The sequence below is a fragment of the Tigriopus californicus genome, chromosome 2, assembly GCF_007210705.1.
Source record: "Tigriopus californicus strain San Diego chromosome 2, Tcal_SD_v2.1, whole genome shotgun sequence".
NCBI lineage: Eukaryota > Metazoa > Arthropoda > Copepoda > Harpacticoida > Harpacticidae > Tigriopus > Tigriopus californicus.
Window position 1 is genome coordinate 5076350 of NC_081441.1, and position 25530 is coordinate 5101879.

The following is a 25530-nucleotide window of genomic DNA, read 5'->3' on the forward strand; positions in this document are numbered from 1 at the left end:
TAAGGTCGTGGTTTAATATCCAAAATAAGCCAATTCAAAAGGGTCCTAAGATTTTATCGCCATCCTCGAACCCCAATGGCTCCAAAGTTCGATGTATTTGAGCACACGTCGATTAATATGCAAGCCCTTAAAGAAGTTTTTCATTCATTCTGACAAGGGAAAAATAGCTATTTCCATGGCAAATACAACTGAGATAAGAAAGCCGTACATTTCGGTAACAGCCAAAGTAAAAGAGGCGGTTAATCACACCATGTTCGCCTCACATCAGAACTTTTCGCCTGATCCTCGGTAAATTTGCTCTTATTTGCCTTCAGTTTTTCCACAGTTCGGGGTCGAGATAGCCGTGGAACCTATCGTTCGTTTCTAAGGGATACAACGGTCCAGTCAGGTCACCTTGTCGTGACTGAATCGCATCAATCATGGCGTAGGCCCTCAGAAAGGCCTAGCTTAATGACTGACATGGAAGTTGCGAGCCCTGTCAGGTTCGTGTATACCCAACCTAATTCCCATTCCCAGGTTTTCATACAGTTGTCTTGTGGGTTAGAAATGATCATCCTGAATTCATAATAAGGTATTCTTTTTCATCTTACCAATTATTAGACCCCTTCAGGAATCAACGATTTTACATGATCAGCAACATGATTAAAGTAAAACAGCGTGAGATCCACTAACTCTGAATAAGAGAAGGAAGAACTTGCCCTCACCCTGGACGCAAGGATATCATGCAATTCGTGGCGAAGCTTCATCATGGGCGGGAAAGTCTTGAGACAATTATAGCCGTAGTAGTGGTTATTGTTGCCGTCGGGCTCAGGTTCCTTTTTTCTGTTTGTTAAGTATCGAGTGGAGAGGCTCAAGTAGGTCTCATTTGATTGTTGCCACTTTTGGATCATTCTTAAAGCAATTTTACGGCACGTTGAATCGGAATAGTCTTTCACAACAGAAATTCGGCCAGCAAAAGTGAGAGACATCCTTTGAAATCCATCTGGATAAGTAAGAACCATTTCTAGATTGAGAGACAAAATCAACATCGTGACTAATGGAACCATTGACCTTTGTCGCTTCCAAGGAAGAGCAAGGATCCCGACGATTTACCTTGAGCCTACCGCTACCTTACCTGGAACTCCGTGCGCCTTCAAAGCGCTTGCGTACAACTCCTCAGAAGCTGGATTCGGTGAAGAGGGGGAATCAATTGGGGTTTCGGTGTTTCTAGGAGTCACTCCTTTATCAAGTACTGATGGTTCTTGGGAGTTAGCTCGCTTTGGAAATTGAGGAGGACAATTGTGAAGTGCTAGTGTGACGTTTCCACAAACTATATTCAGATCGATGGGTGAAGTGGGCTCGTGACGACCGGGTCTGATGGGTCGGATAATGTCAATCGATTTCTCAGATGACTCAGAATAAGAGCGCTCCCCAGATCGTCTTGCTCTTGCCCGCGTAGGACTCCTATTCGACTTCTTAGAGGTTGAAGATCTCCGGGTCGGACTTGGACTTGAGGAGGGAGTTCGAGATCGTCGTCGTTGACGCTCTTTATTCTTAGAGGCGTTATCATGGTAGGAACGAGTCTCCTCTCTCCAAGCCCATCGTCCCTGTTTTCGTGATTCTCTTGAGACTTTATACCTCCTTGTGGCCAAGCCTCTTACTTTGTTCCGACCCCTTGGATGGCGGCTGCGGTTGCGATGCGAATTTCCGGAATTGGCCATGCGGATCGGATTTGGGCCTCTCCCATAATCCTCATGAGGACAAACACAATTTGTAATAGGGTTGTCAAATATCTGTATGATATGTCGTAAGACTCGAATCATCTTAATGATTGATAAGTTTTTCCAAGTCTTTGTGCATCAGCTTTAGCTCCCTCTTTTGTCAAAAGAAATAATAAAGGGCCGGAATTATTGAAGCATCTGTGTTAAGTCTAGTGGTAAAAAACTAAGGCAAATTGGGACATTAAACGAGGAGAATAGACGTCTGACTCTTCACTGCTTTTTTGAAGGTCACTTGAACTTTTGGTGATTAATAGCATTTTGTTAAGCGATTAGATTACAGTTCCAAGCCATTTGTTCTTGAATTAACAGACACAAAAAATACTTTAAAGCCTGAAAAAGAAAAAAAATGATCTCTTTTTTGTTAAATTCAAGTTTCCTGTCTTTCCAAATGGGTTTTCAAACCCGGAGGAAACATTTTTGACTAATATTATGAGTTGTATTTTGGTTTGTTATTGCCTTCACTGTATTGAAAAGCAGGACAGTGCCCTCCCAGAGCATGGTGATGACTCATCAGTCAGCTGCTACTTAAAGGACAAATTTAATGCCTGTTTGTCATCATGACAGCCAAACTATGGAAGATTAAGACACTAAAGCGATGATGAAATCTTGTCTTGTAGTCTCAACAATTAGTTGATTGGCGACTCAAATCCTACTTTTGGTAGATTAGGATACTGAATCTTTAAACTCCAAAAATTACTGATATTCTTGATTCGACCCATCACTAACAAGCTCTACTTCCAGGTTCTTTTTCCCGCACAAGAAGATATCCAAGATGGCACAACATGTGTCGGACTCGAATTGAATGGTTCATTTGAAATGACGTAAAAGCAAAAAGACGCCCAATATTCTCATAATTTGTTTCTTTACCTCTATCTAAGTTATTGCTCCACAAATGCGTGTCAGAATGACCACAACTAGGATGAACGTTATTCTCCACCGATTAGTTGGCGGTGCTCATTTTTAAATTTGTGACAAAATGTTAGAAAGGCTTGGAGAGAGACCTTAAAGGCTATTGATATCGTGTTAGGTTAGGTTGGGTTAGGTTAGGCAAGGTTAGGTTAGGTTTGATAAGGTTAGGTTAAGTTTAAAAAGTAGCACCGCCAACTAATCGGTGGAGAATAACGTTTACCCCACAACTAGCATGTCTGGCTGTTTCTAAAGATATTTGGTAGCCCTGTCATAAGGTTTGGCTTTGCTATTGAAAGTTCCGGCTCTCAGTCAGGGTTGCCAAGTGGCTGAATGAAGAATTTGCTTGCGGCATTACATTTAAATTGGCAGTAAGCCAAAAATGTGGCGGAGTATGACGGAAAACTTGAAAAAACTTGTAGAAAAGGCTTGTTTTGTAATGTCGCAAGTTTTAGTAGTTGCTATCAGTTTTGAACTGAACATTATTTTGACCTAACACATTTTCTTAAGTTCAGTTTAGTTTATTGAGTTTTATTGAAAGGTCATTATTTTGTTTCAAGATTATCTGGAATGGAATGGATGAAAGAGTTAGTTCATTGTAGTTTGCGCAATGACATGTGTGGGTTGGTTTTGAGTGGAATTCTTTTTTGTTCAAGTCTTAAAGCTAAATCTGAAACTTAAGAGACTTAACTTAATTTTCGTGAATAAGAGGGAAGTAACTTAAACCTAAGTCTAGTATGTAGTTCCAGTTTTTACAGTTCTCTGTCTGATACATGGGAGTGTAGCACTATACCTGAGGCAAAATTTAGATATGAAGTAACATTAAGTTTGTCAGCCTTCTGCAGCCTTGGACATACTTTTTCTGAGAAGTAACTGATGGAACGGAATTTTAGCCCTCCCATTATCAGTACTGTCTTCTTTCATAAACAAGGGAGAGTAAACTGCATAAAGCCTTCCTACCAATTGTTTTTAAGTTCCCTCTCAAATGCAATGGCTGACTTGCCACTGATGGTATAAATATAACAATAACGGAAGTCATTTGTTTCACGTCATATTCACTAAATGTTACCGGATGCATAAACCGGTTTTTGCAGTTTTAGGCCCTCGTTTTCTTCAAAAGTAATGGCAATGGTAACACGTTACTTTTTCCATTAAGTAATGGTAACAGCGACGCGTTACGGTTTTTCAATAAGTAATGGTACTGTTACACGTTACGTTTTTTGGTAAAGGTTAAAGCCCTGCTTTGTTATGGGTGATTTAATGCTAAGTGTTTTGATCTAATGAACAAAATTGACGGAGGGACATCTGAAGAAGGCCAGTTAAACAATATTTGTGCTCTATTTAACACAAAAGACAAGTTTTGATACATTTCCAGTTTTTTGTCACATTTGCTCTGAATCTAATGAAGCCAGAGGCATCTGTCATGTTGCTAATTGTATATTTGATTGGTTGGGTATGTATAGGCCTAAAACGTTATGATACAATGCTAATGACACTGTTTTGTTTACAAGTAAGTAAAATTGTCCAAATGGGGCAGAATTCGGCGAAATAGGATTGTCAAAATGGCGGAACGATGTTTTGAAGAACTTGCAACCCTGCTACCAGTTTTCAACAGAGCCTCCCCACTAGTGATGGGATTAAATCAAATTTCAAATTCAAGGTTGCCAGAAAACGTGGAAAGTGAAAGCACCTGCTTATTCCCTCGTGACGCAAAAAGTTAAGTTTTAGCAAAAAGTAGCCCTGGTTTGACGAAAGAAAATCAGGGTTACTTTCGAGGCTAACTAACGGGTTTCGGACATTCTTCTAGTAATTTCATAGTTTATTGAAAATGTAAGTTGGTAGCCCTGGTGGACACCTCCTGTGAATATTACTTTGATCCCCATCAGTACTCCGCATCACTGATGGGATCAAAGGAATCAAACAAAGTATCATCGGAGGTTGCAACTAGGGCTATCAATTTACGTTTTCAGTGGCATATGGCATTACTTCGTAAATTTTGGAAACCTATTAGTTAGTCACAAAAATTAAACCTGATTTTTCTACCATCAAACCAAGGTTACATTTTTGGTCTTAGAGTACGTTGGAAACGGCGGTGCTTTGAAAAAGATGTCCAAGATAATGTGGCCGGCCTTTGCATTCTGGCCGCTCAAAGAGACCACCACCGTAGGCTTTTGTGTTAACTAATCAACAAATATTATGACCCAATCACACTAACCTGACCTTACAACAGTCTTAATCGTGAGCGTAGGCTAACCCTACAGCCTTCTGTAGAGCTTTGAAGAGTCTTTAAAAATGGGGGTTACCTTTTGAAAATTGACAAAGTTTTGAGGTTCTAACTTTCCACTTTGGTGTCAGGAATAACGGTTCAACAAAGTTTATTCTATGGGAAATATTTTTTGACAATATGCCTATGTATTAATAAATGTATTGCTATCCGTGTTCAAGTGATATCTAGTTGGGTTTGCACCTTTAGACGGATTGAACTAATGAAAACAAGAGTCATAATACACAATTGTTAGAGGAGTGTGGGAATTAGATCATTTGGACGATTGGGACATACAGCGCAGCCGATGTTACGCATCAATTTCTGTAGCGCAACCTGTTTCCATAGGTACGCAGTGAGCGCCAAAGCAGGAGAGGCGTTACGTCTCCACTAGTGTTAAGGGTTAGTTTGAATTGAAATTGAAGATCAATAGCCCCCCTTACGCTGCACGAAATATGTTTTACGTTCTGCACTTCAGAGGGCGCTTTGTCATTCAGCCTCTGCCAAATAAATGGCCGATTAGGCCAATTCCTTTACATTGAATTATAATACGTTTGTGTTGTTTTTGGCTATTTCTATCAAAATCTTATTTATAGTTAATTCCCCGGGTCACATAATGTCCGGAAAAGAAATTGCGTTCAAGGCAAGGCAAGAGCAGTTTATTTAGCAATCTACCGTGCCTCTTCCCGTTTTCTTTGGGCTGTGTGACGTTGCAAATAAGGGCCCATATTGTTAAAAATAGATCAAAGGAATGGCGATTTAGCAAATGAATGCTACGAAATAAAAACTCAAGTGTGTAATGTAAAGCAAAGAAGCCTTACTTTTTTCTCATAATAGCGGACTACTAAACTAGACTACTATTTTTGAATGAAAACATGATTATTCGCTTTTCCAAACAGTTTCGTTTTATTGCATTGAAGCAATACCAAAAGCTATTTTCTACACAGCTATGTAACCTTCAATTCAAGTTTAGTTGGTCTTTAGTTGATGTAAAGTCTCAACTGGTTCGAAGGTAATTTAGCATATTATTATGAACATGAAATGTTCATAATGTTTCCTGAGACTTGATGTGATGCTTCATGTGTCCCGAGACTACCCGAACCATGCAGTTTGTTTCAGGACTATGTAGCAAGGGGTCAGTGGTGGGCAACTGAGCATAATTGACCCAACAGATAACTTTGGCAATCAACAAAGATCATGTTCGAGCTCGCAAATGCACAATGGACATCGAGTCCAACATCTTGTCCAAAAACGTCACTTGTTGCAATGGTTTGACGGCAAATACCTTGAACAAATCAGCTTTCAAAGTGGTATCTTTTTCGTCCGTAGCCAGGGAAAGAGAACATCTTGTTTATTTTTGTTATTGTTGCTGTTGTTTATTGTAAAAAACACTCAAATAATCAAGTTTGATGTGAACAGGATATTGGTTAGGAGGAAAGTTCAGAGGTATAGTTCAACGTATAACACGCTCAAAAACAAGTCCACAGATATGATTCACTTCCAAAGACCAACTCTACCTAGATGATCACGTTTTGTGTTGTCATGCTTACTAGGCAAATAATGTAAGTTAGATAAAGGAGTACTGCATTGAATCTTCCTTAGAAGTTGCAAGATCAAATAATCTGACTGTCTTATTCATTTATTTATGCAAATCGTAGTTTTTGATAAAGAGTTTAAATGGCAAATGCCACCCACAATAACTAACACAAAGTCTTTCCTGTAAAGCCTCCCTGAGTCATTTTGTTATTATTATTTACTTTTCGAGGGGAGGAACTTAGCATTCCATATTGAGTGAATAAATGAAAATGGTCGACTCTTCCAACGAATTGAAAGGTGGAAAGCGTGTCGCAAATGTCATCCAATACATATTTACTGAATAGTGAACGCAAGTCTGTTAATGAAGATGGAACCGAGGTGCAGGAAGTCTTTGAATATCAGTGGTTTCTTTATTTTCATGTTCCAATATTATGCTATCGGCACTAATGTGTGGTTGTTTGATCAGCAGAATTTAACGTAACCCTGCCTTGGATGCTTCTTACGTGAAGATTCTTTTAGTCAACCGACGTCACCAGACAGGTATCCAAAGCAGGGTTCTCGATTGGTTAAACGAATTCAGTCGGGGAGAAGACGCTCCGTAGCAGTTATGCCAGTTTGCTGATTTGCATGAGGTTCCCAATTCGATTCTCTCCCAGGCCTTTCTCAAGAAAAGTTCAAGACACACCCACTAACGGAGAACCAATCTCATACGGACTATTACACTGCACTGTCTATCGGAACTATTATTGGCCGAGGTGATGTCTAGCCGCTTCGTTGGGTGGGCAAGATTCAATCCTCTGACCCTAGAACGCAAACTACAAAAAATAATTGTGGCAAGAAGGAAAAAGTTAAGGCCTAAGGATGATGTCAAGTCGGGCGTCCCGCAGGGCTCCATTTTAGGGTCTCCCCTTTTTCATCATCTTCATCACTCCACTTCAAAAGCTCAGTAGTGTCAGCACCTCTTCGTATGGTGATGACACAAATTTAGTTCGTGGCAGAAATGTTCAAGGCTCCAGCATTCTGGTACTCAGGTTTTTGAGATTAACATGGCCTTTGAAGTGACTGAAGTTCTTCGTGATAGTATTGAACAGGGTCCATCCAAGAGGGATTTAGGTGTAGTCCTCCAAAATAATGCAAATTTGATGGGCACATCCAATTGAAAGTGGGTAAAGTGGTTTAAACGCGCGGTTGGAAACATCGGATATCCTTCGTCCAGAGATAGGGCCACTTGGCTAAGTATCTACAAGTCGATTGATTGCGCATGTACTTTTCGACCACGCTTGGCCAATTTGGGCTCCACTTACAGGGCAACCATGAATAGGCGGGACAACTTTAATTTTATATATCATCAAAACTAAGCTTTTTTAATACGTTCTCAATAACCTCCCCTTACTCTTACTACAGCATCAAGTCTTCCATTAACTCAATGACAAGATGGACGGATGATATCAGGATCGAGGTCGGCCCAATCAGCCTCTAACGCTTGTTTAAGGGGATCCGGCGCTAGGGGACGATTTGACCCCGACCTTCCTCCCAAGAATGGGCTCAATGGAAAAATCCATGACGTTGAGGTCTGGAGAGGATGGGTGGTGAAAAAAATTGTCCCGTTCATCCGTTTGGCTTGGGGACCTTTTTGTGATCTTTTGGCCTTCACACCCTCGGGCATGAAGATGAGGGGTGGTTTGAGGCCATTGGATGTTACATCAGCCTACACCATGACAGAGGTTAGTTTTTATCGTCCTCTGGGTCACAGAATGTTCTCCAGTTTTTTTCCAAAACTTGGTCGTTGGGAACATTGGAAACCACTTCTATCTTAAGAATCTTCTCATCCGATCAGATCACATGAGGATGCTTCCAAGATTTCATCCAATTGCAAAGTATCTTTGCTTTTTGCTCATTTTGAGGCTGTTCAGACTTTTCACAAGTTTTCTGGATTTACCGTTCCCCGCTTGATGAAGTTCGAGAACTACTTCTTTTGGATCCATGTTCTGGGACTGATTTTGATCACACAGAATTACACTTGTATCAAAGGTGTTAAACAGGTGTTCGATCAATCCAAAACCAGTAATATTTAATGATGCAGGCTTCAAACATACAAATAAGGCATAAAAAAGTGTACTGTCCCGCTTAATCCTGGTCGCCCTGTAGTTCAACAGTTTTGTAAAAGATCGATGAGGTCGAACGGTATTTTGCTAGGAACATAGCAATAATGAGGGAGCTCTTGTACAATACAGTCTGCAAAGAAGATATGAAAGGTAAATGATACTGTTAAGTAAGATACGGACAAGTTTTAGACCAAAATCCCGGGTAAGCCCTACATTCATATTTAAGGGCTAGGCGGATATCGTATGAGTATAAAGATGGATGAAAAGTTGATGATGAAATGTTACAAAGTATATTTAACAGCAGTACGTACTGCATTCTCTACATAACCACCTCATTTGGTTTTTTTCTGCGCCTTAATATGTTTCCCCATTTTTGTCGGCACCAATTGACCTGAAAGACCCTGAGCGCTGAGCGAAACGAAACTCGAATGCCTCCTAAAAGTTGCAAGTGTATCTTGAAAGGAACCTGAAGTTCCTTCTAGAACAAACCCTGGGAAAACCACGTTGAAAACAAGCACGAAATATTTTTCCTCTTTTTCCTGGTTGAAGGCCCCTTTTGAGGTCCTGTTGTGCTTTGGATGATCTCGACCGCAAACACATTCAAGACCAATTCCTTCTGTCAGCCCACTGAGTCGAGCCGAGAACCATTTGCATGAAAGGCCATGTTTCAGCTGGAAGTTGAAAATGAACCCGGTTGGAGGCTTCTCACTTTGATCCACCTTTAAGCGTAGAGCGTAGTAGGAACAATGGATTAAAAGTACGCCAAGATCAGAAGAATCGATTACTAGTGAGTCATGCATTCATTCTCTCAAGGCATGAATCAGTTTGTCAACCTCAACATTCCCAACCGTTTAGAATGCTTTGATTATTATTTCAGTTCTTAATCTGGATATCGTTTGGATTTATCGACTGTTTGTGTAAAGGTAATCCCATTAACTGAACGTTCATGTTTCCGATGAAATCAAAGGTTCGCCTCTGTACCACAAGCATAATCTCTTTTGAATACAGGCAAAGTACGACGTACGTATATCTGATTTCTTGCACATGTTTGAAACAAGTCGCTCTCGAGGCAATTCATGAGCGAATTTTTTTAGCTTTACGAGCTCGACGCCAGCGTTAACCTTCCTATCACTTGTGAAATGCGCACTCTAATGGGTTATCCATTAAAGCACGACCTTTGTTCATTTGAATAAGCACATGATTGTGGAAGCTGAAGAACACCTCATGATTGTACATTGACATTGTACAATCATCAATTTAGAGTGTGAAAGTGGGATTTGCAAGCTTCACGTTGAAATAAGTCAGCTTCGATGCAAGTCATAGACAGCCCTTTGAGCTACAAAAAATAGTCAAATGGTGTTGTTTTTTATAGTGGCTGGTTTTGCCACAGGGCCTTTGTGGGGAATTTCCAAAGATTTTTCCTGGTCCCTAACTCCGGCCGGAAGAAAACAAATGGCGCCTTTGTTTCTCGGAACCGGGAGAATTTTGTGGATTGCTATGGAGCCCATGCTTGTACTTTTCCCGCTCCTCTTTCCTGGGTCGGCGTTCGCACAACACCTTGAAACGTCCTTGCCCTTGGCTTTGGGGAGGCCTTTGGCCTCTGCTCTTCAACGGGGGAGTAGAGGTACTATACTACGTATGTCGTTCATATACCAACACTCTGCCAGTTGTTGTCCAATCTGTTCCATGTCCCTTCCTTCAAAGTGCACAATTCCCCATTCCCCTCGACGTCTTCTCCCAATCTTGCCTGCCTTCAAGGATGATGGCCTTTGATAGCATAAAGCCGGCGGTGTCATTGCTCACTCGCTCCCTGCCTGCCTCCCTCCCTACCCAGCCACGCACAGTACACACCTTCTTTCTACCCAGTTCTGTCGCCGTCAGGTAGGAATGATTGGGGGGTGCGGCGAGCCCTGATGAGTGCTCTTTCTCGTCAGAATGGATGGATCCATGGATTCTAGGCCCGTAATTCCAAGAAGTCCCAAGTCCAGAATGCTCCTCTCCTTCTCCTTTTCCTTCCACTATGTATGTATAACAGTCTGACACGCCCAAGAGAGAAGGACTGAGTGAAAGAGAGAGACAGACGAGTGGAAGTTTGAAGGGGGAAAAGAGCGGCGTTTTGGTGAATGCATGCACTCTGTCCGGTAGTTTGAAAGTTTCCCCAGACTGCTTCTCGTGCTATTGCTGCTGCTTCCAGCACCAGCACCACTCCCTGGCTACAACTGGGACTCGTGTATACAATAAAACGAATGAAGGGGCCATAAAGGTAGGTAGGACTTTGGCTCATCTGGAAGGAAAGGCCTGTCATTTAAGAAAGGCAATGGAGAACCTCTGAGTCAGATTTCCCCAGTCTTCAGCACGCATCCGGAGCGAGCACAACGATGTTTTGAAGAGTCTCGGAGGAGTTTGGCCCTCTCATTCTGGACTCACCTTTGCCTGATTGACGAAGTTGCCAAAAAACGACTTTCCACGTGACGACGTGTTGGACGTCCGCAAGTTGCCTGCATCTTTGAGACTCCACATAATTGTCTGTCCACTTAGTTGATTCTGTCGATTCTCGCACTAACCTACCCATTCCGTCACAGCAGCCTCAGTTCTGAGGCTTGTCTTGACTTTTCCCGTACCTAGTGCCATGCCACCTTCATCTTTCCCGAGGAGCTACTCGGCTCGTGGCCCATGTTTTTCCCGAGATGGCTATAGACAACAATTATTTGAACTCCTCATGGCCAAGTCCGCCGGGATCGGCGGCACTGTCTTGAACAACCGCTATATTTTTGAGGACACTCAACTGTCCAAAGCCGTCCTTCTGACTGGACCGGAGTGTTTGGGCTGTCACTGCCCGATTTCTAACGATAATCGCAGCTCCTTGTGCCCCCACCACATCGCTATCAAGGCACCTTTCACTGGACAGTCCAGGCCTCGGTGGTGTTCCTCAATGTAAGATACGGCCAGGGAACGGACGGTTTTTCCACCACCAAAGTTTTGAGTTGATTTCTAAGGCGATGCGAGTTGACCTCCATCGAGTTTTTATATCGTGCCATCCAGCATGTACCCTTAACTTCCTCGCATATCAGCCGGACTGGTGTTGTGAAAACGGAATCCCAAATTTGTTCCATGGTCTATGAATCATCAGCTGTGAATACTTTCAACGAAAGGTGCTACTACACCTCCCCGCTAACCAGGCCAACAACTCAAGACTCTTCCCGTGTTGTGCTTGGCTTAGAACAAGGAGCTGAAGAGGTTATCGTCGGTTCCAATACCTCTTTGGTCTGAGTGATCGCACCTGAAATCGGTTATTAGAAACTCGGACATCATTTTCAAACCGAGTGACAATCCTTTGACGATTACGGTGAAAAGAAGCTATCTCCGATGCAGAGTTCGTGACGTTGGAGTGACGTCGTCTTAAACATCATTATCTTGAAGACTATCATTTTGTATGAGATTTCTAGATAATCCTTAAGTTGTGTTTGTATTGTCTTAAGTGGATGTACAAGATGTGTAATTGAATCTTGAGTGCTAACATCGCATACTCGAACATGGATCTTCGTGGTCCACCGCCCTCAGTCGGTGGATCAACCTCACCCTATCTCTTCCGACCGATCTTGGAACCACCAGAAGATGGGTCTAAAGTGAACTCCACGCCCCATTCAGGTTGGTCGTCTTCAAATGTAGGAACCGTTTCCACGACGCAATCTTCGTTCGTCAGCGGGGTTCCAATCAGTTCCGTTGGCATTTCCGGCGGAAACCTAACCAGTGCTGAGCGCCTCTCGGTCACTTCCCGAATCCGAATAAACTCTGGCTCCAGTGCACTTACCGTGAATTCACCCACCAATAGTTTGTCCGTAAACAAGGCTCCTAAACTTTACAATTGTTGGCGAAGTAGTCAGGAGGCGTGGAGCAGCCAAGGCAGCCGACAGTCGAGTCGACCCGGCAGCTCAGCGTCATCTCGCCCATCCTCCCAGTGCAACAATCTCTTGTACAACAAGTCCAACAATAACTCTCTCACGGATGTGTCCGTGGCACGTAACTTCCAACAATTGTCTGTCTCCACTCGTCGAGCGGCCTTCAAGACTCAAAAATGGTCTCATTCCTTCGATCAGTCTTGCGTGACGAGCTCGGCTCAAACCTCACCTGGACGTCGGAGACAAGCCAGCTTGAAGCAGAAGTCTCTCGATCTTGATTCCGGATATCTGGGCAGCTCCAATGGGGACCTCAAGTCTAGCCAATCCTCGTATAGTCAGAGTAGTTGGGTCAATGACTACCCTCATAACAGCTTTTGTTCCCCGATTGCGGATGCCACTCTGGAGCTGCGGGAGCTCTGCTCGGAAGTCGAGGAACAGGAACACTCAAGAGCCCACGGTGTTAGCTACGCCAAACGAGGAGAAGATCCCACAGACGACCTGTCGCGATCATCATCCCTGCCTTCTTTTCCGGAGACTTTTAGCAACCCAATCAGTCTCCGACAACACATATTGGAGAGTCAACAAAACCGCTTGCCCATCTTGGAATCGGCTCAAGACTTGAGCACCGTAGATCAGGATGAGGAGCATGGCGACGATCTGGACGAGGAAATCAAAATGATCGTGGCCTTGGGCGAGTCTCAACCTCCAATACCCCCCAAACCCCCTCTTCCCACTTTATCGTTGGGGGATGACGAAGTGCAATCGTTTCTGGATACTCATTGTGCCGAGGAGGGACCCATGGACCCCCCGCCAGACAATGAGACTGGTGCTCAGGGAGATTACACTGTGGATGCGGTCTTGATCGTTCCCCCTTTGATCCAACGTCCACATCCCCGTGCCATTCGTCTTCCTGCCGTGAACTCCCTCCGCTACTCGGCCTCTAAGCCCGTGAATTTCGAGTATGTTTCGAGGTGTCAGAACACTAATGTTGTGTACTCGTGCCCGAATCGAATGCAGATGACACTCTCGAATGAAATGGAAGCAGATTGCTCAGTGGAGCGAGCTTCGTCTGTAAGTGATCGGGGTTCAGAGTCACCACTCATGGTCAAGAGGGCCTTGATTCGAACTCAAACGTCACCTGCACGCCTTCAGCAGACTCCTCTGTCACCGCAAGATCGGGGGGAATCAGCCTTCCCCTCACATCCTAGTATTTCAATCAAGGAGGAGTCCCCGGAAGTGAAGATGGGGGAAGGTAAGTCAGGCCATACATATCGCTGTTGTTGGTGCTGTACCTACTACAGTAGGCATTTTCTCTGATTCATTGGTACAAAGCATGTTAGGAGCTTGCACAAGTTGAACCAGGCAGATGGGTTTTACATAGACGATACCATAAGGCAGATGAATTCGGTTATTGTGAGAAAAATGCGGTAATTTGCAAAGTTTTAAGTAGTATTTTCAGTTAGATTCAAAACCATTCAGGCTTGTCCTTGTTGTTGTTAAACTTCTTGATGAGACTGATTCCATCATCAACGTGATGCTCAATTTAGATAGGGCGTTCAAAGGAAATAAAAGTGCACTGGTTGCCCGGTTTTTAGCATGGTTTCAGTCCAACTGTTTCTGAGTCGAATAAGCTTTCCTAATATAGCGCAAGAATGATCATCAATCAACTTCAGATAAAGCACGGATGCCTACGATACCAAGGAAGTAATGCCTATACTATCTAGCGTTAGCCAGGCCTTGTCGACTGACGTTACCGACAACGTTAGTTATGCTAGCACATGTCGAGAAAAGTAAATCAGGTGGGCTCAAATGATTCAAATGGCTCAAATCGAGTTGGTGAAATTCAGACGGGATGGAGGCTCTCACCATTTTCTCATGGACGTCATTCAAGGACAAAATATGGGCCGTTTATATCTATTCCAGCGTAATCTAGCCCGGGTCTCCAGCAACCCACTTAGCCAGCGCTGAAATGAAGTCATCTCACCCCTTTCCTTCGCTCAGCCAAAACAATCAAAGTTATTATCCTGCATCCAGATTTCCCCTCCTTTCTCTGTGCCATGGATCGTGTAGGAGGGTGGGGTTGGCTCCCCCAACTGGCCAACTGGTTGTTGTTGGTGTTGTTGATGATGATAAACCTGTTCACATTCCTCGTTGATACAATCGCCCTTCCAGGAACGGATTTATGGATCTTGAGCACCCATAAAGTAAAAGCGTTCCCTACTGAATGTACGTACATTCTCTGTATTGCTATGTGTGCTGTGTATACGAACTGTAGCTTGTGGATTTCAGAGTATTCCAAATAGAACAACGGTAGAGAGAATGACATCGTCGTATCTTGGGATGCTTTTTTCCACCCCTCGTCATCCCCACTTGTCTGAAATTGGTCATGTAGCGAAGAAAAATGAATATTTTTTGTTGCCTTCTAATAATTCTCGGCGCTCCGGCTCGTCTTTATCGGGTGAAATATGAGAGCAGCTGTGGTTCGAAGTCAGTGTCTCTCTTAAACTCAATGTCACTCATTGCGTGTATACAATTCATTCTGTATTCGTTCGTTCCTCCGTTCTTTGGGTGAATGTGTTCATGGAAATGATGACGAATCTTCCACTAACAAGCAGACAGATTTGGGCAGATTCATCAACACCTTGTTATGATTCACTTGTCTTTGCCGGAAAGTGTTTGAAACAATTCCAGAACTAGATACGTACTTACTTGTTGTAAAGGATAACTAAAAAGATGTGCAAGTTAGCGATTATAAGGTAGTAGACGAGTCGTTCAATGAAAACTTCGCTTGTCTAATTACATGTTCTAGATTCTAGATTCTAGATAACGAAGCTAATGTGAGGAGATTAAGGATAGATTTCAGGCACAAATAACTCTTACATTGGAAGAGCTGGATGTAATGGGAAGGATGCAGCCAGCAACTGTACACTACTTACAAGAGCTGGATGATCCTACTCAGGAGGTTACACAAGGATAATAATGCATTATGCCAGGGGGAAGATTTGCAGATAAGCCCCATTTTGCACATGTTGGTTGAGGGTCGATTTCAAAAATCTGTTCTTCCATCCCATTGATGCATCAGTCTCCCTTGGATCCATTTCATTCGTAGCAGATTCTTTCTTCACAGTATAGAGCAGTCTGTTGTTTAAATCTGATATTTTTTCTCTTTCGAAACAGAAGAAGAAACGAATCATTTGAGGAAAATATGGCACTCATTTTGGAAGCGAGAGCAAGCCTGATCAGGGGGACACGCCATGTTTATTCAAGGTCTAAATGTTGATTTAGAAAAGTCGATTTGAAACAGGTTGTACAATGATGGTGGAATTTTTGACACCATGGGTTTGCTAAAGCTAGCCTTCTCCTCCGGTAGCGAAATCGATGGTATGGATTTTGACCGAATATTTGCTGCTGAAGTTGATCCGTCATAAGACGAATTTCCGTAATCCATGACCTAGTCCTATTCCCGAACTCGAGTTTACTACAGAATCAAATAATGCATCAATCTTGAGATTTATAGAAAGTAAGATCGATCATGACGATGGCACATTGCATTTGATCGTCGCAGTTGAAGAAATTCGGTGGGTGGAAAATGGAAAAATGAAAACTAATGTCGAGCCGACCTAAAAATAGCATACTATCATTATGAAAGTAAGAAGAAATGTACGGTTTTAGGGGGGATTTCAGCGTTTTGTTCATCGATGAAATATCAACGTCTTTCGTGTGAATAGTGTTGCCCATCCTTGATTCCAACGATCTCTTGGGGAACACAGATACGTCTCTTTTTACCGCACGAGAATCAGGTCTCTAACTGCAATAGGTTTTAGAGAGAATTCCACCCCGAAATTGGAGACTTGGGGGAGGTGACAGTTGCTTGAGATTTGGTGGTTGCTTGCTCGTGTGCGTCAGACTGTCAAAATAACTACTCCAACCCTGATTTACGAGCCCATGACTCTTAAGTGGGGGTGAAAAAGTGAAGAAGGTACATATTTATCATCTCTTCAAAGCAGCAACTTGCCACTAGCACTCCCAAGCGCCACCAACCGGGGGAACAGAGAGAAAAAGAAAAAGAGACCAATTCTTCGATTCCCACCCATTCTCATAGATTCTGGCCGGATACGCTCATTTGGCCTCGATGTTTACGGAATACATGACTACATACTACATGCATGCAAGTTAGGAGGGAGGAGGGAAGCTGTCAAGAAGTAATGGCAAGCATTTTTTCTCACGTAAATAGCCCAAACGCTTGTTGTGCCCTTACAGAGATTTGTTCTATGATTGCAATTAGAGCACAGAACGTCCCCAGAGACCCCGGGAGTGTGCATTCGCGAAACGTTAACGTACAATGCGACGGATTGCCTCGATAGCATCGCCTTTTGTTGTCCTTCATTGGCCCTTTCAACACTCAATGAAATGACATTTTCGATTGACATCCCTATTTACATATGTTCAAGAACAGTTCAAGAACAAGAAGCAGGTAACGACGTCCCCAATCTGGTTTCGTTTTGGTAAGGAGGATTCCTCGTTCCTCATGTGTTCAGATGCTGAACACGGCCTTCTGCATACGTACGATTAACATGGGTTTCCAGTCAATACTAGTTCATTGTTGAGCGGAGCATTTTTTGGAAAGTTTTCTGCTTCCCTTTGGAAACCGTGAAATTCGGGACAACTACTTGTCTCTTCTCCTTCCCTCTTAAGCTCTCTCTGTACTGCAATGGGCATACATCCTACTACATGTTGCTCACTCCCAAATTGAAACTTGCAGCGAGCGAGAAACAGAAAAAAAGCTGCTTCTGACTGGAAATCGTGTCTTGTCAACCCACGGACGAATCGTACGTACTCGTAGTTGGACCAAGGAACAAGGCACCTTCTCCTTGTGGACCCTTTCTCCCGAACCGTGAGCTGTGTTTCGGTTCCCGATTGTGCTCTTTCCCATCGTCTTCTTTCCCAGCCCGAATACGAGCGAGGATGATCATCAAGGCGAGCTAGCTTGGCCGTGATTCATGAACCCGTGCCAAGATCTTGGGGAAGCTGTTTACTGCATTGCCCATCGCTCCATCAGCTCCATCAGCCGATGACTTTCCCTCCATCCGTGGCTTGTTAGGCCTCGATGTTGGCCAAAGAGGTCCGTCTTATGGATAGTCTTGAGCCTCATGTTGAGCCATGCCTTCAGTGGTGACTCGTCCGTCCGTCGGGCTAAGGGCAGACAGACCCTGAGGAAACAAGCTCTCGGGGAGGCTGTCACCTTAATCAGATTCGTTATTCCTGGGTGGGTGTTGCACATACTCGAAAGTTGATTGGGAACCGTGACAAGTCTTTGCTTTAATTCTTCACGACACTGCCATTGAATTGGGCGAGAAATCATCATCTGATGTCTTCGTAACCATAACAAATCCTGAGCCCCAACTAGGGCCTACCTATCCGTGGGGCCACGAGATTGGGTTGATACGTACTGTGCTCGTGGATTAACTTAAACAAACATCGGATTCGAGACGGAAAACAGCATTGCCAGCCGTGTTTTCAACATTGATCCTCATCAGCTCATTTTTTTGTGGTGGAGTGGAAAGGCCTCGAAAGTCATTTGACCTTCATTCAACAGTGTGGCTGTGACGGTTCCTTATATTCTCGGCTTGGGCGGTGGTGTCGTTGAGGAGACTGGCACCAACCTGATCATGAGCATATCATTACCTTGACCTTCGTTCGTGGAGCTTATCCATCGTCTGCCTCACCCCACCACAGTTTTCAGCTATTTTTCCACCCTCAATTACTCAAAAAATGGCCAATCTACTGGAACATTCCGCCCTGGTCGTGATAGTCCTGGTCTTGCTGCAATCCACACCGCTACTTCGCTCCAAAGTTGGGATTGGTCCCATCGGACTCGTGGCGGCACAGAACTCGCAAGATCAATCCATGGATCAACAGGATGACTCCCATCTGGGAGATCCGAATCTGGTGAATCCACAAAATCGTCAGGGCTACGGAAAGAATGTGCCCACCCAAGTATTGAAGAAAGAACAGACCAACCGTCCCACCTCACCCAATGCGACTGCGAAACAGCTGCCGGTGCCGACCATTGGAGAACAAACGCTGCAGGCAGCGTTTCAACTGGGTGTTTTGGTACGTTATTGATCGCTCATTCGTTCGTTATTGTGTGGATTCATTCACGTACATAGAACTACATTAAAGGCGACGGATCTAGTTTGAGCCAGTTCCTGTCTCCACCTGTTCTTCGTAATGACCCAAGAATGTGGAAAAGAGAGAGAGAGAGGGGGGGGGAGAAGTTGGACGATAGGCTGAATTTGTGATCCTATTAGGTAGGGACAATGATCCGAATGAGCAATGGCTAATCGATCTTATGCGGCCTGACCGAACTTGTCAATGTCATCGTCCTGAGCTTTTGTCGGATGCTTGAGGGTTTCAATCAAATCAACTTAAGCATGTGTTCTCAGGCATATCCGTTCGTTGAAAAGCAATGATACTCGTATACATGAGCAGATTGGCAGTGGTTGGTGTACTTTTTGTGCTCGACCTCATGCATTTATTTCGTGCAGTGCCTTGAAATATGAGCACGGAATATTCCCTTCCACCCAGAGTGCATCATACGTACGTACACACTGCTTTGTTTCCCATTTGACCCTCAGCGAAATATGCCAAACGCTTCCCGAGTCAGCAATTTGAGCGTTCCGTTGCAATCCCTAGGGAGTTTGTATGAGCGATATACTAAAGGAACAAATTGCTCGAGGATACTCGCCTTTGGATGCCATCGCATTGATTGACTGACTGACTGACTGAAAGACTGTCTGACTGTCTGCCAGGCTTGACTGATGTGTGAACTCTTGCTCTTTTTACTCTCCTCAGGTCGNCTCATGCATTTATTTCGTGCAGTGCCTTGAAATATGAGCACGGAATATTCCCTTCCACCCAGAGTGCATCATACGTACGTACACACTGCTTTGTTTCCCATTTGACCCTCAGCGAAATATGCCAAACGCTTCCCGAGTCAGCAATTTGAGCGTTCCGTTGCAATCCCTAGGGAGTTTGTATGAGCGATATACTAAAGGAACAAATTGCTCGAGGATACTCGCCTTTGGATGCCATCGCATTGATTGACTGACTGACTGACTGAAAGACTGTCTGACTGTCTGCCAGGCTTGACTGATGTGTGAACTCTTGCTCTTTTTACTCTCCTCAGGTCGCTGTGTCTTTATTGGTGGGCATCATTTTCTTTGTCAATGTAGGCATTGAAATGGCCTTTGAGGCTCTTTGCAACAAGATGGAGGAGATCTTTGGCAGGCATAAAATGTCAGACATAGAAGAGCAGGATCCGGCAGCGCTCGTTGGTACGTTTAAGCGATACAAGTGATAAAAGCCGGACCACCCATTGACAGCTTCAAGATCATCCTCGCCCAATACTCTCGCGCTCGAGTTTGGACAACCCTAAATCGCAAAGGTGTGGCCAATCTCGGTCTCCATTCATCATCGCCATCGACGACTCTGACCACGTAATCAGGCAGGCTTGTTGTGCGTGTTCCTCTTGACACAATTTGGAGATTGGTTCCTTCCAGACACCCTCAGCCTCCAAGGTTTCATCTCATCTCTAGACTGTGAGCCTCGCCAGTTACTACATGATCATCAATCCCAATGAAAAGAAGAATGTGATAGGATCATGACAAATAAATTTGTTTTGCTCAAAGGATAACACCTTCTATGGCCCCTCCTTGAGATTTTGGGGCATTTTTCTTGTCACTCCTTAGTTTGAGAATATTTGAAGCCAATTCGTGACTTTTGACAGGTGGTAGCACTGGCAAAGAAAGGATGTACATGCAGTACATGTGAAAGGGTCTGGGATTACACCACAAAAAAAACCGAAAGGGCTAGTCCCCAAATCACTGTCCTCGCTGTTGATAGAGATGCAAAATCTAATGCACGTGTAATTGCCTGCTACTTAGGAGACATGCATCATAGAATTTTAATCAATGTTTTCAAACAAATGCATCCTAAGGGATCATGGAAATTGACATCGTGGTTTCTAAATTGACAACATCGAGTCTTATCAAACTGCAGTTTTGTTGGGGTTATGAAATCACACGAGTTGATTACGTTATCATGCCCGAGACATGGAATTGATGTCAGGGATAGAAAATGAAAAGTCTGAATGCAAAAGGCATCACGAAAAAAGAGAGTCCAACTGATTTGTTGGCCAATAGACAAACATGTGTTGCCATCAGCGTTGTTGCCGTGGTTGTTGTTATGGTCGTTGTTACTGATGCGAAGGGTTCATTTTGTCCGGTGGCAATCTGCTTGGATCAAGTTACCTAACCGCGAGTTTTGGACAGGAATTCTTTTTCCTTCCCGACAAATTCTTCGTCTCTTGGCTTCCTCATTTGTCACATATGTTTTCTTCGCCTACAATGTCTCTCCGGAGGAGAATTATTTGCACCAAATGGAAATGGAACTCAAAACGCCACTTTTTGCCCTCATCTCAATTTGGCAGAGTCGAGAATTGAAAAGCTATCGTTTCGAAACATCCTGGTCAAATGAGCCACGGCTTATTGCTTATAGCTTATTGCATGGATTTGATTGCGGCCTAAAAAGACGATCGGTAATCTTTGAACTCGTTATCTGTCTGTCATGGTGCAGTTTACTCTTTGCTCCTTGTAAAAAGGCCTGGACCAAAAAGAAATGGGCCGATCCTTCCCTCATATGTTCAACGGAGGCCAAAAGTCCCGGAAGTGAGCACGTTTTTGATTGGATCACTTTTAATTTCTTTTTCATCAAGATTCCTCGCTGTTCATGGTCCATGTCGGGAGAAATTTGCTCCAAAAGAGGTGACACCCTAGCTATCTGCTGTGCAAACGCAAAATGGGCAAAAAATCCTACCTACAATACTCATTTCCAACAATAATGGGAGAGAAATTGTGAGCAAGATTTATGAACCTGTCACCTTGGTAACATTGGCCACGAAATCAACAACGCTAGAGTGCTTGGAAGAAGAGGGAAAAAAAACTCACTTTGGACCTCCAGTAGACTACTTTCTTGTCGGATGAAGTGTGCTGCCAAAACTGCTGAAGTTATTAGGACAATTCTCTCTGCTCATCTCCTGACTGACTGAGTTGCATTCTTGCCCAAGTTGGAGATGTCTTTATTACTGCTTTTGTTGTTGTTGTTGTCCATTATGATGATGAAATATCCACACTTGGCTTTTGATATGACATCAGAATGTTGGAACAGGTTCAACCTCCGCCAGACAAGGTTAATTTTTGTCCACGTGGGTTCGAACCGCGGGAGTCTCGTCCCCTTCTATGTAGTATTTATACAAACAATATTGATGATGTTGATAAGGCTTTAAAGAGCCAAAGCATTGCCCTAATGGCTTACTATTCAAGCATGTGGACAAAAATTGATAGGATGACAAAAAGAACCCCATCAACCTCTTCTGTCCGAATGGGAAACCAACTCAACATTGGATTGGTTTGGAAACATTCCAAAAGCGTATAAAGTATGCAGTGTGTGTTCTGAATAACCAAGTCTATTCGAAACGATCCGTCACTGATTTCTCTTAATTATCACAAGCTCCTCCCTTCTCCCTAAACTCCGCCCTCGCATCGTCTGTTCGTCACCCCCTTATGGCAATGGCAGCTTTGTTCTTCGCCAGGTTTCCAGCCAAGTCAGTCTCGGAGGTCGACCAGATCGGGAGCGGGGCGCATACGAGCTCTTCAAATCTCATTAGGCGTACGTATTTGATGTCGCACCCCTGGTTCTCTCACCCTCGAGACAATTTCCCCCAAAAATTATTGTACGCACTCTCTTGGGACCGAGCTTTGCCAACAAGGGTAGGACTACGAGAGAGCCCTGAGCAAGAGAGAGAGAGAAAGAGAGGATTTGATACCGAAACAAAGCCACATGTGCTTCCAAGGAACTTCAGGAAAACTGGCCTGAATTGAGTTGTGACACGGACAACGAAGGAGAGACTAAAAAAAGAAAGACCAGTTAGGGAAAGGTAGTGGACGGGAATACATCTAGATTGCCCCGTAGTACAAGATCGTTGTTTTCTTCTCTAGATCCGAGCGGATCGTCAATACCGTCATCTCCCAAATCCCTGGTGGTAACCACCTCGATCAGCTCCGAATCCTCAAGTACTCCCGCCACAGCCATGCATTTAGAGGCTCAACTTCCGACCTTTGATGGTTCCCATAGCACTCAGTTCTTCTCAGATGATCTCATTGCCGACCACCACCACCACGGTATTTGTTGCGGAAGCCCTGGCTTGTCTCCATTTCGACCGGTGGGTACGTCAAACGGTTCGACACTCCTTCAGACGAATAACAGTGGTTGTGAGCGGATCTTCCAATTTCCTCCCGCTTTCCCAAGTGGAACCACCAACTTAGATCTGGGCATTAAAGAGGAACCGTGGATGATGAGCAGCCTTCACGCCGACCCTTTCACTTCGTCCTCGGGTACACCGCCTCCCACTAGTCAATATTCGCCCATGGCCATTTCGCCCAACATCATCAACTCGAGCCTGAACACACCCCGAGGATCGATCACGTCCATGCGATCCCATCAGCAGAGCCCCATGCACACTGATGTCAATGGACTAGACATGGGTGTGGACCCTTTACTTCATCAGCATTCTCATCATCCTCAGAAAGAAGCGAGCCCGTTATCGTTCCTCAACACGCAAGACCTGTTGTTCCACCCGGACAATGGTTCGACCATGTCCATGTATGATAATAATCTCTCCCATGAGAACCTTCAGTGCTCTTACCCATCCCCTCCGAGATCTGGCTACAACTCACCCGTCCCCAATCACCCGCAACACCTCTCTCAACAGCAACAACCACATCAAATACAGCATCATGATAATCCTCACCTCCCAACCACTTTGCCCCCTCCATCCTATGAGCAAGCAATGCAAATGAATTACAGCCAAGTCTCTTTTGTTTCGGAAGACGAAGAGCCTGTGAACCACCAGCAAGAGCAACATCAACCACAGCACCTAATTCAGCAACAACAACAACAACAACAACCTGAAATGCAAACCGATCTCCCATTCTACGCTTTAGTTCCGAAATCAGAGCCGGACATCACCTACGTGGCGTCGCCGATTCTGATCCAACGGAACCTTTATGGCACGCCCAAGGGGCAAGACATGTCTTCCTCTGGGCCTGAGACCCCGGATAGCTCTGTCAAGGAGGAGATGTTGGACTCTCCGGATACGGGGAAATATGTTTGCTTGTGGCTCAGCTGCCACGAGGAATTCGGTTGTCAAAAGGCCCTGGTCGATCATGTGAACGACACCCATATGGAAACCAAGAAAGGCTGCGACGAGCTGCCTTGTCACTGGAAGGTAAGTCTCTTCACCACCCATTGAATACTTGATTTGATCTTTCACCTGCATGTGGTTGGTTGGTTCATTCATCTATTTCTAGGACTGTCCTCGACGAATGAAGCCGTTCAACGCCAAGTACAAACTCCTGACCCATATGCGAGTTCATACCAAGGAAAAACCCTACAAATGCGAAGTAAGTACGTAAATGGGCTTCAATGCCTGCCAACCAGCCAGCCAGCCAGCACAGCTCAGCTAGGTCGGTACATACAATGATCCGATATGAAGTTGTAATGCCGGAAATTGGTACGGTTTATCGCACATCCAGGCAGATTCGATTTCACCACCAGATTGGACGAGCATGGTGCATATGTACGCGTACAGTATACTTTGTATATGTTCATGCGAAGTTTTGCCAATGCCTTTGAGCTACATACTCGACATTCTTCTTTGGAACCCAGTTATTTTTCCAAGGATTAAACATTCTCACCCGGTCGATCAGGCCACTTCAATGCTGTGCACGGAGTACGCACATGATAAATACCCTCATAAGCCTTGAGTTGGCATCAAATGAACAAGCCACACTCGTTGCTCGATGTGGTACAAGTCACATCCTATGTACGGATGAATAAGTACTTGGAGGGTGTTGTAATTTGAATATTATAATCGGGGGTGTCCCTGTTCATCACGGTTCAAAGGTGATGGCTTCATTGATCCAAGGGCAGGCAATATCAGGCAATGGCAGGCATGGAACCTCCTCGTCTTCTTCGTTCTCTTTCCAAGCAATTCGATCCTTTAAATGGCAAGCACAAGTCAAACTTTGGCTAGGAAAACAAGACAAATGACTATTCGTTCCCCAGACAGATTCATATCACGAGATGAACAGCCCTGGCTGGTATGCCTCGACCAAGTCAAGACATTTCCACCATATCATCGTAGTTCATCAGTAAAAGTGTGCAATGATAAACTTACTACTGTTTCTTTCTTTCCATCTCTAGCACGATGGTTGCGAGCGAGCTTTTGCTCGTCTGGAAAATCGCAAGATCCACTTCCGGTCTCACACGGGTGACAAGCCGTTCTCATGCAAATTCGCCAAGGAGTTCAACTGCACCAAGAAGTTCTCCAACTCTTCGGACAGGGCTAAGCACGAACAAACTCACAAGGACCCGGTAAGCATTCCAGAGTGCCTCGTTTACGAGTTGACGAGAGGGGCAAGAACACAATTCTACCTGGGGAATGGCGGGATTAGGAGCAGATTTGAGAGTCGAGCGGATCAAGACTTATAGGCTCTCTCAAGTCCATAGCTTCTCATTAATGGCCTTCTTTAAAGCTCATTTTGAATTCCTAGTCTCTACAGCCTACACAGAGCGGCCTGATTGTTACAATAGACTGCGAGAAGTTTTGCATTGCATTTTCCACGCAAGATCGAGCAACGATCACCTCTCATATGTTCAGTCTCGTTCCTCGCATCTCCCATTCTCGCATTCACAGCATCTTGCAAGCCCGGTTATTGAAGCTCTGCACTGACTGCTACTATTATATGTTGTACCACTCTACTTGCTGAGCCTTTGGCTGAGCCAAGACGAAAGAAGAAACGATTGAATTCCTAGAGTTGTGCTCCTCATTCATTTCAAGTGCGGATTGAAAACTCAAGGGAGCATTTTCAAACAAAACCGCTAATTCACGATATTTGAAGGCAATTGTGGGAGGCCGTGAACCTCGGCAGTGAAGGTTA

At 44.2% G+C, this 25530-nt stretch overlaps 3 protein-coding genes across 4 annotated transcripts in view; 2 read left to right on the forward strand and 1 right to left on the reverse strand.

Moving 5' to 3' along the window:
- Nucleotides 1-560: 560 nt before the first annotated feature.
- On the reverse strand, nucleotides 561-1777 carry LOC131893182 (uncharacterized). Of its 2 annotated transcripts, none has more exons than XM_059243149.1 (2): nucleotides 1115-1777; nucleotides 561-982 (listed from the first exon to the last, which is right to left on the reverse strand). In XM_059243149.1, the coding sequence occupies exons 1-2, from the start codon at nucleotides 1698-1700 to the stop codon at nucleotides 597-599; spliced, it is 972 nt and encodes a 323-aa protein (XP_059099132.1). In that variant the 5' UTR covers nucleotides 1701-1777; the 3' UTR covers nucleotides 561-596. The 2 variants fall into 2 exon arrangements, with proteins under 2 accessions (XP_059099132.1, XP_059099131.1); XM_059243148.1 differs by having other exon boundaries at nucleotides 561-1003; nucleotides 1115-1776.
- A 9112-nt stretch (nucleotides 1778-10889) lies between these two features.
- LOC131893170 (uncharacterized) overlaps nucleotides 10890-25530 on the forward strand; it is a 16883-nt gene continuing 2242 nt past the window's right edge. The window contains exons 1-4 of the mRNA XM_059243135.1: nucleotides 10890-13721; nucleotides 22528-23816; nucleotides 23899-23991; nucleotides 24794-24964. Of these exons, the coding sequence (XP_059099118.1) occupies nucleotides 12104-13721; nucleotides 22528-23816; nucleotides 23899-23991; nucleotides 24794-24964 (3171 nt within the window). The 5' untranslated portion in view covers nucleotides 10890-12103. The remainder of the gene's footprint in view (nucleotides 13722-22527; nucleotides 23817-23898; nucleotides 23992-24793; nucleotides 24965-25530) is intronic.
- Nucleotides 17394-20165, forward strand: LOC131893188 (uncharacterized). The gene is made up of 2 exons (XM_059243159.1): nucleotides 17394-18583; nucleotides 19659-20165. Exons 1-2 carry the CDS (start codon nucleotides 18242-18244, stop codon nucleotides 19827-19829), a joined length of 513 nt encoding a protein of 170 aa, XP_059099142.1. The 5' UTR covers nucleotides 17394-18241; the 3' UTR covers nucleotides 19830-20165.